The following is a 15,847-nucleotide window of genomic DNA, read 5'->3' on the forward strand; positions in this document are numbered from 1 at the left end:
AGTATGATGTGTGAGAATTAGAACATAAACTAGGAACCTGAAGGTTCTCAGTTAGCTAATAGCTTTTGTATTTATGCTTATGGTATAGAAAGCAATGGTGGCCTGTGCATTCTTAGAAACTGTGACATTACAAATAATTTATGGCTCTTAGAAAATTCTACTTTTAAGTCTATTTTAATTTTAATTTCTAATTTTGGGGAGCAGTGGCATTGTATCTTGCTTTGAGTGAAGCTTTAACAAGTTAGGTCTTAGAACTCACACCCACACATCAAAGAAGCAAACACTAACCCCTCTGGTATTCTGCTGCTAACTGCGACTTAGCACTGGGCCAAAGCAAAATACGGGGACAGCCTCCCTCTGCTAGCATCAAGGAGACCAGTCTGTTGAAACCCTTACTAAAGGAGGGAGGCCCAAATATGCATTGACTTCAAGTATTACTCTATTTTTGTAGTATACATTTATTTCTTTACTTTTTCCCCCTCATTTGATGTTACTGATTAAGCTTTTCTTTCTTTCTTTCTTTTTTCTTTTAATGTACTTTTCTTTTACTGTGGAATGAGATGTTATTTTTGGAAGAAAACATAGTCGTCACATAGCAATAATATCTCTGAAAGGGCTCATGGTCCTCATTTGATGGTGAATGACTAAGGCCAGCAGGAGAAATGATCATCAGCTCAAATTCTGAGGGTATACCCCACTGACCCATGCCAGTAGTAATCACCCTAACTACAGAGAATTTTTTTTGACCACCTCCTTTCTATGCTGAGGGATAGAAACTTCTTTGACATGTTTTCTTTCTTGGACCTGATGTCTATACTCTCAATCTTTTTTCGTGCCTGTTACTCATTGGTTTCTCCACATTTCTTCTCACAATATGATGACAACATATTCAAATAATAATCTTACAAATTCAGGCTATCACAGATGGATTACTTCACAGTCTGTGCATACAGTGTTGTTTGTAGCATATCCTAATACCATGTTGAATGTTTATGATATTAAAAGATCTGATTTCATAAGATAAAAACTTAGTTCTTGTATCTTCGGCGTATATTTATTTTCAAGTAAGCAAATAAGGTAACATTTATTTTTGAGAGAAAAAAGAAAAAAAGCAATAAAGTGTTTCTTGCTAAATTTTTTAAAAGGTTTATTGTGACAAATGAAACCACAGCAAGGAGAGGAGATACCAGTAACTCTAAACTAAATGATTTAGATTGTAAGTTTGAGTTGCACTCACTGGGAATCCTGCACTTGTTAGATTCCACCTTCACAAGTGGTGGGAAAAGGGCCAGAGGAGTGATAGATGCATTATAGGTTTGTAGAGGCAGAGGGTTTTTTCCCTCCAGATTTACAGAAAATATAAGAAACTCTAATTCTGGAGTTTTTCTTTATTGAGTTACTGTAATTATTGATTAATGTAATTAAATAGTAATTCTACATTATAGGTTAAGATTGCACAATACAAGACATTCTTAAACAAAAGTGTTAAATTACATTAGGACTTGTTATTAAGGTAAGATGAGAAAGATTCTTTCTTTGTAGGTGTTTAGCAGGAGTTGAGAGAAATTTCTTTTGGGTCCAGATTGAATTTGGGCATTGCCAGAGGTCGAGAGATGATCCAGATCACCTTCCGGCATCCTGCTTCTCATGACCACCTTGTTATCACAAGGGATGTCCAAGGAATTTGGGGAGTGGGGTTTCAGGAGAAAGCATATCTTCATATAAACCATACCCTTTTCTACTCTATATATTCCCTTGAGGTTTCAGTGCCAATACGAAGAAATAATACTCTCACACTTTTAAAGCACATAGATTAGATTAATGCCAGCTTTTGACCCATTTGGGTAGGATTTTCACTGGAGTTCAGACTAAGCTACATAGTAAAGTGATTGTTGTCAGGATAACTCAATTCACACACAGAGTTTTCATAGGAAAAGGACGTCCATTTTTCTTCTTGTTGCCAATTCAAAGAGCTGAAGTTAAGAGTTTTTGTTTTGTAACAAGAAAGGAGGTATCAAAATACTTTGATACTCAAAAACAGTAGTGAAAAACTTGTCTGTTAAAATGACTAGTGCAAGTGAATCTTTAAAGAATCTTCAGAGTCATAGTAAATTACCTTTTGGTTCTCATTATCTATTATTTTCTTTCTAAATTTCCTTATAATTACTTTGTGACCTGCCCACCCTTGGATTTTCTCTCTTTCAGTAAAATGGCAAAGCTGGAAGAACTTGAAGAAATTGACATCAGTGGGAATAAACTGAAGGCCGTCCCGACAACGATCATGAATTGCAGGCGCATGCACACGGTGATCGCTCACTCCAACTGCATCGAGGTCTTTCCTGAAGTTATGCAGCTCCCAGAAATCAAGGTACGTGGGTCGATTCCATAAACTCCAAGCTTCAGGTCCACAAAGAGACTTGTTTTCTCTAGTTCATCGGTTCAGGATGTTCGCACCCTTGTTAGATTTCCTCAGAATGAAGATTTCTCTGTTGTCCTTGCTCCGTCCTTCCTCAGCACTGGGCTACACCTCTGAGTCGGCAGAGGGAAAAAAAAAACAGTGATCAAAAAACACTGGACTGGGAGTGGGGAAAATTGTCTTCTGGGCTCTGTCCCTAACTAGCCACATAGCCACCTAACTCTTTCCCATCTGTCTAACAATACTTGTCCTACTTATTTCCAGGGTGGTTATGAGACTCAGAGACTGAATCAGGTTTGATAGTAGTTTGAGATAGTTAACAGTACCTCTGCACACCCCTCCCCCCAACTCCCCTAATTAAATAGCATCCACCACCCCAGCACCCAATTAGTAATAATTCCCTATATAGATGTAGTCTCATTACTGTTACCATTACCAAGCATTCACTTCAATTTAATGAAACCTGACAGAACAGATAGTATTCCCATTTGGTAGGTGAGGAAACTGAGGTGCTGAAAAGAAAGTGGTTTCTATAAACTGAAGATAGCAAGTTGGTGGCAGAGACATTCTGCAGTTCCTGGCTCCTGACTCAGGGCAGTCTCATCGGACGAAACCAGTTCACTAGAATGAAAACCATCTAACAACTTTTTATTCTTTTTTTTTTTTTTTGGAGCAAAGAGTAAGAAGTTCTTTCATTTTGCATTTTAGCATTTCTGATGATTAGTTTTGTGCTTAATAAAAAGTAATTCTGGTTATAGACTAGGAGCATATTCTAATCTCCTATTTGAAGACACTTTGAATAGCATGAATAATTTTTCACCACAGGAGTTTTGTACATTTACATGGTTGAGGTGTATACAAGCCATTTGATAAGTGTGTGCGTGTGTGTGTGTGCTTAAGCCATGAAATATTTTACTGTGAGCGCACTGTCACCTCATACATGACCGTGTCATTTTAGAATACTTACTGTTAACTAGCAGAAATGTTTTATTTTTACTTTATATACCTTTTACAGTAGGTAAGAGGTGGGGCTCTGAAGGAAGACAGATCTAGAGGTGGATCCCAACTAAAAGCTGCTTAATTGCTCCGTTTCCTCCTATGTAAAATGAGGGAAAGAACACTGCTTCCTTTACAGTATTGCTGTGAGGATGAAATGAAATAATACATGTAAAGCATTTGAAATAGAAGTGGCACCTGGTAAGAGCTCTGTAAATGTTAACTATAATTAGTTACAAGACCTCGATGGGGTTCAACTCTGATGTTGATTATATGGAGCAACTGTTCTGGCTGTTGATCCACAAAATCCAAGAAATCTGTCACTTAAGCAAATGCTTCTTTGCTTCCATCGCAGGAGCAGTGTTGACAGCTAAGCTTTCCAGGGGCTGCTCCACTGCCCATTACTCCGTGGGGGGTGTGGTGTCTGTCACGGGGCCTCATTAAACAGGTCTCTGTGCACCGAGGTCTCAAGATTAACCTCCTGTTTGCTGGTCTTACTTTCTGCACCTGTCTTTTAATGTTATATAACTCTTAATCGTAGATTCTTTTTTTTTTTTAAGTATCTGGTTTAAAATACAGATACAGATAGACGTTTAAACTTTTCAAGTTTTGACTAAATTTTGTAAAATACGGATGTTGCTCTATGAAAGCAAATCTTCTCTTAGACCCTTGCTTGGATTCCTGGATTCTAAACTTGGTGCCCTCGTGTTTGCATTTAATTCCTTCCCCTGTAACCCTGCTTTAGAGCTCCTTTTCAAATTTTACTTTTGGTATTACTTTTTTTTTTTTTTTTTTACAGTTTTTCTTCTTTTGTTCTTTGATTTTTAACCCCAGATATTGTAGCTTAGCATTTTCCTTATGTTAAAAATGTCCAGTGTTTCTGACCCAGCTCTTCCATTACCAAGAGATATTTTGTTGCTGGGGTTTTATTTGTGGCGGGGGTGGGGTGGGTGCGGTGAGCAGTATCAAGTCTCCTTTATGTACAAAGTACAAACTTGGCAGCCCTGGACAGACAGTGGTATTGAAAAAGTAGTAGTTATATTGTTTGAGAACTCCGAAATGATATTTTAGTGTTATTTCATATGAGAATATTTTAAGTTGCTGTATAAGTATTTATGCAGATTTAAACCATCCAAGGGACTTCCCTGGCGGTCCAGTGGTTGAGACTTCGTGCTTGCAATGCGGGGGGCGCGGGTTCGATCCCTGGTTGGGGAACTAAGATTCCACATGCCGTGCAGTGTGGCCAAAAATAAATAAATAAACCATCCAAAAGAAAATTCCTGGTAAAAAATATTTGCTGTAAACAGATGATAAAATACCTATGAGAGTCTTGACTGCAAACTGAGCCCTAAAGCATGTTTCTAATGGAAAAGAAATCATGTTTTTTCTAAGTTGAAGTACTCCAGCCGCTATTAAAATATTATCATTGAGTTAATAATCCTAGATTGTATTCTTATTGCTTCTTGAAAATAAAGTACAATAATTGTAAAGTATTTCATAAAAGGTATGAAGATCATTGCAATTATAAACATTAACAGATAATTTAAAGAGGGATAAGATCCTGGTATATTTAGCTAGTTCTCTGTGAGCAGTCTCATCTTTTCAGACGTTAAAGAAAAGTGCTTGTTCACTGCTTTGTTACCAGAGCTTTAAAACCAATTATCATTTAAAGGGTAAACAAGTTTTATTACTAAAATATATATGCTAAAATATAGTTTTTTATTTTACTTTATTTATTATTTTTTTTTAAATGTAGTTTTTTAAACTTGTAAAATCAGGCCATTATTCATGTACCCCTAAAACAGAGACTATATGCATCCCCTATTCTTGGATAAAATTTAGGTCTGGCCTTTTCTCATTTTGGTGCATTTGGTGAGATCTGTTAAAGTGATCATCAGGCATCAAATTCTGTACTTGGGCAGGAAGGTCATGTAAATTCGTAGGAAAAAAAAATATTTTTTAGAGTTTTTCGATGAGCTCAAGTGCACCCAGAGTCATAGTCGTTTTGTTCCTTAGTATTGATATTATTGTCTTCACCTTTGTTTAGCACTTTCAAATTAGTCTTCCAAACCCCACCACCAGTCCTGTGTTCCTGGAGCAGGTCATGTTCTGTTCTGATTCTAAAATAGACAGACCTCCCTCTGGATACGGATCAGCTCTCAATCACCACAGAAGCCAGACTTGGCTTGGCTGGTCCCAGGCCGAGGTCCTCACGTAGGCTGCTAGAGCTGATGGACCTGAAAAGCAGAGGTGGCCGCGGGTGTGGCACTCGGCTTCTCTTCCTCAGGGGCCCTTCGCCGAACCACATCACAGTCATGTTGATCATGTAGGAGTTCTGCAACAACACCAAAGCTTTTAGTTGAGTTACTTCCAGTTAGGGACATGGTCCTACCTTTTTTGAAGTGTGGTTTAAGCAGATGAAAGAAATGTGTGACACATACAATGAATGAAGTTTGAAATTTAAACACTGTATATCAGCAGCTTTTGTCAAATTTTCCATTTCCCTGCGGTGTCCTGATTCTGATTACTGGGTGAACAGCATCTTTTAAAATGTTTTAAATTCTCTTCAGAAGGTTATTTTCATGTTTGTGCTGTGCAGTAATAAACCACTTGGATAAGCTGAGTGACTTCGTCTTTAGGACTGTTATTTCACTTCATGGAGTATGAAGTATTTTTAATATGCCACACTCTTGAGAACAATGGCTGCAGGAAGTTGAATTTCCCTTGGAATCAAGCCATGTTGTTTCTAAAGTGAGATGAGAGCGAGAGAACCAGCTCAGTCATAGGACACAAAGAACATGGGGAAACGGCTAGGTCAGAATGGATGAAAGAAAAGGCATTAATTCTTTGGAAAGCAGGATAATGGAAATAAAGACAGATCAGGGGCCAGTTAGATGTCTAGTTTGGTAGAGTAGTTGACCTACTAGACTTAAAAGGTCATCTAGGAACTGCAGTATCCAAAAACCAGGAAGTAGGAGCAATTGTCATTATGGTCCTGGAATCTGGGTAATGGTTATTTAGGAATTCTTCTATCATTTGGGGAATCTGGCATCCATTCCTGTTTGGGACAAGAGCTAAGGAAAAAGGAATGAAGCAGTGTCTACCAGGACATGGCCATTTAAGCCACTTTTCTCCCTGCCTCACTGGCGACTCACCAGCAGGAAGCTAGGACTGCATAGTCTCTGTCTTTCAAAGTTGGGATAATTTATTAACTCAGACTAATTTGTTTGTTTTTTTAACTCTAGTTTTAAAAAGTATTTCAGCAGCCCTTTTAAACACAAAGCCATGTCCTTTACAGTGAAATACTGCATGCATCTTACAAAGTGGGTTATGTGTACTTACAGATAAAGAACTGGTCCTCTGTGAGCTCATGCATATTAAAAGTATCCCTTTAGAGATGCTCCTGGAGAAAGGAGCACTTGTGACCATGAGTCCTCAAAGAAGTTGGCTGTGAAGTGGTCACTATCCTGCTCTTCAAAGTCTTTTATTAGTAAGGAAAAAGAGGAGTGAGCTCATATGCCCCCAAATCTGGAATACAGCCTGGAATCATCTATAAATTTCTTTGAAGTCTCCTTTTTGATCTAAAATTACATGCTAATTTTGTGTTCTACTTTTTACCATTTCTTTTAGTTTTAATGTAAAAATAAAGGCTCTTCCTCTCCATAATCTTTTGAGTAACACTGAAGCCCCCAGAAGCATGGGCCAGGTGTCCTGTAACTTTGTGATATACCACTGAGTCTCCCCAAGGGCACACATAACCAATTTTATGAGGTAATGAAATTTATGAGGTAAAGAAATTGCTTAGTTTATATAGGATGCATTTTCTTAAAGTCAGATTTTATAAATAATTTATTTTGGTGCTTAAGGGAATTCGCTGTTTGGAGGAATGGAATGCTATTTGATGGATCGAGGATTTGTTTAAAACAAGGTTTTACCCTGATTGTCATTTTGTCAAGTAGTTGCCAATAAGGTTTCTAAAATCCAGTTGAGAAAAATCACAGAGACTGTATATAAATTGAAAAGGAAGAGGCTGTACAAATTAAAGTTCTTCTTTTGCAACTTCCTGAAAGGTGGGGAGGTTTAAACAATATACATTTCTGAATAATTATAGACAAATACACTATTACATAGAAAAACCGAACTTCAACCTTGGCTTTAGGGTCTGTGTTTAAAGCAAAAGGTTCAGACTGGCTCTCTTAGTTAATAGGTTTACTTAGTTGTGTGAACATCCTACAGTGATGATGCCTTAGCCTTTTGCAACATCAAGAATATGTAGTAGTTTAAGTGTTAAAAGAGAATTTGACTTAAAGTTACAGAATGAGAAATACTACACATGTGTGTACATGTATTTTACTCTAAAGCTACAATGTTCGGGTTCCTGTAGAACTCTGAGAGAGGGAGGTAGTATAGATGACTTCGGCGTAAGACACAATCTGTAGTTCACCGTTTGGCCCCTACCTGCCTCTCCAGCCTCATCTTCTGCTCTCGGGCCCGACCATCTCCAGCCACACCAACCACTCTTGCTTCGTGTCCTGGTATACCGTGCATCACTCTGTCTCTTGCCTGGTGCACGTGCTGTCAGTGCTTGCTAGATGCCCTCCTGTTCCCATCTGCCTCTTTATCTTTAATTTTGATTCTTCACAAAAATCCTCTCCTGGAAAGCCCTCTCTGTGGTCTCAGTAGCTGCCCCTTCACTGTCACAGCCACGCACACTTGTACACATCGTTGATCATAGCAGCTGGAGGTAGGTAGTGGTGTTCATTTCCCCCTTTAGCCTGGGAGTTCCTCGGGCTGGGGACTGTGTCTGCCATCTCTCTCGAGGTCCCTGATGTCTGGCTTATTGTCTGCCGTTTAGTAGATGCTAAATAAATGTTATTTTGGTTGAGTACTTGGATGTATTTGCTTCTTTTGACTTCAAAATGGAAATTAGTGAACCTGTTCGGAGGGGGAACATGTTATACATCAGCGGCTTTCACCTTGTGAGGACTAGGGAGTGCAGCAGGTGAGTGGGAGCCCCGCCATTTGGAGCTGTCAGAGCTGTTGGGCAGCACAGTTGAGGTGGGGGACTAGCTGTGGTCTGAGGAAGGAAGAAGCAAGGGGGTTGCAGAACCTCAGAGCTCACTAGTTCTGTTAAGTTGCTGATTCAGGGCAGCCCAGGCAATTATTTGGCAGATAATGAATAATACACTGCTGTGAACATTGATATGCTTATTTCTTTAGTAATGTTTTGTGAGGAATCATCATAATTAAGATATTGCAACTTTTGTGATAATTACACTTGAACTATACATCACATTGTATTCCCTTTCTTTAAGATACACTGATTATTTTCCTATACTCATATATAATTGTATTAGTAGTCATTTCCTCTAAATCATGAGTTCCTTCTCAATTATGAGTTATCTCACTTTTTCTGAGGGTTGGATAATTCTTTTTTGAGTATTCTTACCAGAGTTTTGTATTATAGCAGAGTGATTTTTGTTAGCTGTGTCCTAGAATGGGCCTGAAAGAGGGGATGATAGCGTTTTAGATTCAATATTCTATTTAACAATGTATTTCCAAGAAAATTTTAGTGCATTAAATATAAATACATACGTTAAACAACATAGAATATGTGGGTACTAAATTTTTTTCTCAGGTCTCACTTCCAAATTTTCTGTTTTCTTAGTGGTCGCCGTTACAGTTATTCAGTCAACAAGTGTTTGTTGAGGACTATTAAAAGAATAGGAAATAGTACTTGTAAGTAAAGCAGTCACTATCTGCGTTGACACCAGTAGATTGGCACCAAGTACCAGTGTCCTGTACTTTTTAGGAATAAACCTCCTTCAATGTGCAGAACTATATAAAGGTGTTTCTCTGCTTATCTGCCCTTAAAGAGTTTCCTTCTCATGCAGAAACAAAAGCATTTTAAAACGTATCAATTGCTTTGCAGTGCTACTTATTCTAGACTGAATTTAACCTAAACATGTGTATCTCAGTTCCCATCCTAAGAGATTTAATTACTGAGGAACCTTCTTATAAGATCCATTCATTTATTCATTCAACAAATAATTGTTTACCAAGTGCCAGGCAATCGATCGTTTATTTGTTCCTCCTTTCGGTGAAGGCATCTACCGAGCCTCTATTCTTTGCAGTGCACTGCACTTCGGATATAGGAGGAGAAGAGGCAGTCCCTTCTCTCTAGGAGCTCATGGTCTAGTGAAAGGAAGAAATAAGCAGATACTTACAACAAGGGACATCTGATTGAAACGGGGGCTGTAGTGGAATTGAGTGACATTGTAGTGGCGTTGAGTCTTGAAAGAATAAGGCAGATTACCAGGTAGAAGGCAAGGATAGCTTGAAGAGTTCCATTCACAGAGAATAGCAAGTGCAAAGGCACAGACAAATGAGAACATGACACACACAAGAGTTAACTTTGACGCAGCTGAATATAGAGTGTGAGGAAGCAGGTGGCGAAAGGTGGGGTGAAGGCCTTAGTTGACGTGCTGAGGACTTTGGTGGCAGATTGAAGGGTAGTAGGGAGCAAAAGAAAGACTGAAGCTGGAGTGTGATGTGATAGAACAAACCACATCAGAGATCACCCTGACAGCATTGTGGGGAATGCAGCAGAGGGAAGTGAGACTGAAAGCAAATCCTCCAGGGGAAACGTGATGTGGGTCAGAACAGGACTACGGGAACTGACTGCCGTGAATTAAAGACTTGGTGATGAAATGGGCCTCGGCGGGGGTAGTGCGTGAGCACCATCTCATAAGATCTGCGTTACCATCACCAACATTATCTTTATAAATGAATACCCTATTGAACTCATTTTATAATTTGGTAATTTAAAGAATGAGCAGTTTTACCTCCACAGAACTGTGAAAGTTTAAATCTTTAGAGGTAACATTAAAAAACATGGCTCACCAATTTCAAAAAATTCAGTAATGTTCTAAAATGTCTTTACTCTTTTCCCATAATGCATGCTCTGACCTCTGAATTCGTTTGTGTCAACCACCTACGTTCTGTGTTGCCCACACCTGTCAGGCCTTAAGCTCATGTTTCATCACCACCAGGAGATTATATTGACACCGTGTGTTGTTTTATCTGTACTGATGTATACTGACCATACTGCCAGAATAGCCCCTTATGAACCAGTATTATCAGAGTTTCATTAAAGTCCAGTTGGCTATTCATGCAACCATTATTTATATTTGGAAAAACAAAAAAAGGAGATGACCATGTCCTTGTTATTAACATTTAGGTTAAGTGAATTCTTGTACTTCTGTTGAAAGTATTAAGACTATAAAAGGTGTTGGGAGTGAAGATATAGAATAAGTGAAATGTAATGAAATTGTACCTACATTTATGGGTTTTAAAAGTTTTTTATATTAATAATAAGGCTAAAAGAAAAATAGAATTCTAACACTGGTTGTGTTCAGGTGTTAAATATAACGGTAAGTTTTCTAATCTCTGTCCAACTTTTTATAATGTGGTTATAATGCTCTCATAATAAAAAAAAATTACAGTATATCATTGCTACTGTTTCAGAGCAAGGGTATGAAACAATTTGTGTGGAAACATTGTATTGTTTGAATTCAACTGAGAATATATTTCTCCAAAAATAGAGGTTTTCATTTTACCCAGTCTCTACCCCTCCCCAATGCATAATAGATTTAAGTTCTTTAAAAAATTTTCCAGATAAAGATGAATTTGTCCACTTTTAAGACTGAAATTCTTGGATACAATTTGCCTTTCAGTCCACCTTAAGATTTTTAATATGCTCTTTGGGCATTTTAAAATATTATAATAAGGTACCAGCTCAAGCCAGATAATTGAATGCTTTCTCCCCATTCTGCTAAATTGTTGGTTACACATTCTCTTATCAGAAAAATTGCCAACTGTTCTCTCTTGTGCATGTGATCCTTCTTCTACCCTGGTCCCCGCTCCCATGACAGAAATGCAGCACCTCCTTTTGGGACTTAGCTCATTTAAGCCTTACATTTTGCAAGAAAGGTGCTGTTATTCCCATTCACAGATAACACATAATTTTCGTTCTAATCGGTATGCTGACCCTTTTTGTGGCAGTTTTCCAGGTGAGATTAGGCAGGGCTGTTGGAAAGTCCAGGTATTGGATGCCTGGAGTGCAGGATCTATATGAGACTCCTGCCTTTTTCCCGTGCATATAGTAGGCAGGCCCACCTGCTAGTCTTTCGCCACTTTCTTATTTAGCTTCTTTTGAATTATCTTCCCATTTTGAATATTCGTTCCCTGCCTTCTCCTCATTTTGCGTGTTTTTTGGTTTGTTTTAAAAACCAAAGACAAGCCCTTTAAAGTTCCATCTTGATGTTGTAACTGTAACCCTCATGGCCACAGCAAGTGCGGAGATATTGTGAACAATGTGAGTGAGACACGATCTTTAGGCTTTTTCAGTTAATGCTTAATTTTTAAATGTAGAGATGAACTTAAAAGGATGAAGCTGGGGAGTATAAAGAACATGGAATTTGTGTTATTCAAAGAAAGTAAAATTTTAATTACATTTAGCAAAGTCTGTTTTAAATGTTTATGGCAGAATAGCAGACAAATGTAGTTTCTGCATTTGGCCATCATAGTACAATGAACGGTCACACTGATTTTCCTGCAACAAGTAGGAGCATAGAACTACCTGAACAACTTCTCCAGGCCATCTCCTCGTGTTTCCACTTGTTCCTTCAGTGCGTGGACCTGAGCTGTAATGAGCTAAGCGAAGTCACTTTACCAGAAAACCTGCCTCCAAAACTGCAAGAACTAGACCTGACTGGAAACCCCCGACTTGCCCTTGATCACAAAACCCTGGAGCTGCTGAAGTAAGTATTTTGTGAAGCGCTGCAGCCCCATCGCTATTCACCGAAAATGACATTTATCACTTAGTCAAAACATTAAATGGAATATGAAGCATCTGTTGACTTATTAGGTCTATCTACACACATTTGAAGTGAAATGATTTGTGAGTCTGTAGTTCACCAAAATGGACGAATGGCCAAACAAATTTTCAAGTAATTGGATACTTGTGTCCTTTCAGAAAGTTTTTGAGAAAGTGTCCAGACAAAAAGAGATGAGAATAATGAAAACAAAGAGGAAAAGGGGATTTAAAGACACAGGAGAGAGCAGTGAACAACCAAGAAGTAAATGTACATCTCGGTTACGAATAATATGGTGTGTGATGCTTAATGCAAATGTTACAAAGGGATTTTGCAGGAGATTCATAATGTGGGGTAAATGAACAATTTGGAACTAAAATTCAGGTTATTTAGACAAAACTGGCAGAGTGGGGTAGTTAGATCCTGCTAGGTTGTCTTCCTGTTTTGGGAAGAGAGTTCATTGGTACTGTCTCATGTTTTCTGTTGATGGAGAATAACAGGTTGGATGGAGTTCACTATGTAAAACATTAAAGTTAACCTTGGTAGAAAAGATGTCTTTATAACAATGTTCATCACAGAACTCTAAATATCAATAAAATTAAATTATGCTTCACATGATGAATATTATAATGAATATTATACAACCACTAAAAACAATGATGTGGAGTTATATTACTAACTTGAAAGATCTCTGCATATGACGTTAGGTGAAAAGAAGGTTTACAAGGAAATTTGTATAGTGTAATCCCACTTTTTGTAGCATAAATTTGTGTGCATTTGGGTATGTGTGCGTGTGTGTGTGCACATGCACAACTAGAAAATTCCTAAAAGGATATAAAACAAAATGTTAAAATGATGCTGTTCTCTGGATAATATAATTATGGATGGTCTTTACTTTCTCCTTTAAATTTTTCTGAATTTTCAGAATTTTTTGCAGTGTATCTCAAAGTAACAGTCCTTGACATCAACACACATTAGACATTGTGTATGCCGTCTGTGCTTAAACCCTGTTGTAATATCTGTTGCTGAAAGTCATCTTCCAATATCTTAGAAAAAACTGAAAAGGAGAAGAATTTTGAGAAGAAGAGTAATATTGGTGGTCCATTATTATTATACTAGGCTTTAGTACATATCAAAATTTGAAAATCACCTAAGGTGATTCCTGGTTGGAATTGGCTTAATTAGTGCCTGTTCGTTGATATTTTAAGTACTTAATGAGAAAATTGATTTAGTTGAAGAATATTGCCTAAGTACAGTGTCTTCGGGAAGCCACGGGGACCGAGGCTCTCTCCACTGTGTATCAGTATGTGAAGCTTTGGCCCAAATCCCTCAGTGTGTCCAGACCTTAGTTTTCTCATCTCTTAGGGAGGATGCCCTACACACTCTCTAAGGGACTTCCAGAACTAAGAATACATGGATTAGCAAAACATATTTCATCTTTATAATGGGTAACTTTTTGAGTTTTTACAAATATGACATAATTTTATGATAAAAATAATTATATAAAAATCTGTTAATCAATGGAAGTAGCTGTTTGGAGAAAAATATAAGTTGAATTTTTATTGCACACCAAAATAAATTCCAGCTAAATTAAAGAGTTAAATACATAAAATGAAATAATTTTTAAAAGTAAGAAGAAATCATATGGATATATTTACAAACCAGAAAAGGACTTTTTAGGGCAGAGAAGGGGGTGGGGGAAATCAGAAAAGAAGTCAATATGTATAGAGTGGTTTTGATATTTATGTTATGTATATTTTTATATAAAAATACTTTTTTACATAAAAGTTTTAGATATCTATTCCAAAAGCTATCAAAGGTAAATCTAAAAGGCAAATGACAAACTGAGAAGAAATGCTGGCAAAAAATAAGAAAAATAAAAGCATTAATATTCTTAATAGAAAATGTTCTTATGAGTCAGTAGTGATAAGTACTCAAGCAGAAAGTAAGTGAAGCACATTAACATTTAATAAACAAAGTATGGATAGTTACGTGAAAAGTTCAGCCTTATTAGTGTATCAAGGAAATATTAAATAAAATATTTAAATGATAACATTTTTCCCCCTCAAATTGGTGTTGATGGAGGGTTGTAAATTGATATAACTTTTAGAGATAGTCATCAAGATATTTCTAATTAAATTTAGGATGAATATAAAATGACATGGGGAAATGTTCAAGATGTAATTAGAAAAAAGATGCAAAACCATATATATAATAGAATGACCCCATTATTATATAGGCATAAGACAGTATCTCTTAAAATTCTCTACCAAAGGACATATGTTACTAGAGTGGCCAGAGCTGCTACAGTGAAGCACATGTGTGTTCTCAGATTAAAAAAAAAATTAGTAACAGACAGTGAGATCATAACACTCTTAGGTAAAAACGTTACCCTCTATTTAATATCTAGAAGGTTGTGGCTTCTTAATAACTTGGGAGAGTTTCCATATCTCATGTATTACTTGCTCTCTTAGAGGGTTGGCCTATTTGTTCTACATGAGGCAGGGTTAGTCCATATGGCGACTCTTCAGTGTGACTGAGCTCCGGCTCCCAGATTGCCTCAGACTAATTTCAAGATGTACGAGAGTCAACATCCAGGTCACTTCAGACGGCTGCTCAGTCACACTGTGTTCAGCTTGGCGGAAATGAGAGATTGCTGCTTCACTAGAAAGGATTGTGGGGGAGTTTAAGGATTACTTTTTTCTTTAATAATCAGGCTAGGAGGGCTTCCCTGGTGGCGCAGTGGTTGAGAGTCCGCCTGCCGATGCAGGGGACGCGGGTTCATGCCCCGGTCCGGGAAGATCCCACATGCCGCGGAGCGGCTGGGCCTGTGAGCCATGGCCGCTGAGCCTACGTGTCCGGAGCCTGTGCTCCGCAGCGAGAGAGGCTGCAGCAGTGAGAGGCCCACGTACCGAAAAAAAAAAAAAAAAAAAAAACAGGCTAGGAAATGGAATTATTTCTTTGAAGGCTCCCTGTTCTGTAAAAAGTATAATGTCTTTAGAAAGGAGTCTTCTGTTTTTCTCCAGAACTCAGAAAGGTAGGAAAAATGTAGGGAGAACCTTAAGGTATGCCTTAAGAAACCCATTGCATTGCTTGCCATTGTACGTGGATAAAATTTGGTACCAGGTCATATGGAAAGCAAACAACAGCAGACTATCTTTTTAAATACACCTTTTATTGATGGGTTTGAAAGGAGGATATATCTGTAAAATGAGGTATTTGATTTTGAGATTTTCTGTTGACACTACCTATGATTTTTAAGTTTTTCAGCTTTTTTAGGATAAAGGAAAAGGTGAATGTTTTCTGGTAATTAAGAGTAGAAACTTTTCTTTAATGAAATATTTTTAAATTTCAAAGAAATTGCCACCAAATATTTCTAGAATCAAAGTGAATATTATTAGACATTGATTTACTTCTGAGTTGAATGGTTCTTAGGAAAGGTATTCAGTATTTATTATATTTTGGAGTTAATGAATGCCAACAGATAATTTAAATTCTTGGGCTCAGGACAAAATTGTTTAGGTGTTAAGAGATTATACATAATTCTGCTTCTCTTGTT

At 37.6% G+C, this 15,847-nt stretch overlaps 1 protein-coding gene across 1 annotated transcript in view; it reads left to right on the top strand.

The window, feature by feature from the left end:
• Positions 1 to 15,847, top strand: part of PHLPP1 (PH domain and leucine rich repeat protein phosphatase 1) — a 212,694-nt gene that overhangs the window by 180,911 nt on the left and 15,936 nt on the right. Inside the window, exons 12-13 of the mRNA XM_082668058.1 lie at positions 2,206 to 2,368; positions 12,104 to 12,234. Of these exons, the coding sequence (XP_082524184.1) occupies positions 2,206 to 2,368; positions 12,104 to 12,234 (294 nt within the window). The remainder of the gene's footprint in view (positions 1 to 2,205; positions 2,369 to 12,103; positions 12,235 to 15,847) is intronic.

Source organism: Grampus griseus (assembly GCF_964374135.1).
Source record: "Grampus griseus genome assembly, chromosome: 12".
Lineage (NCBI taxonomy): Eukaryota > Metazoa > Chordata > Mammalia > Artiodactyla > Delphinidae > Grampus > Grampus griseus.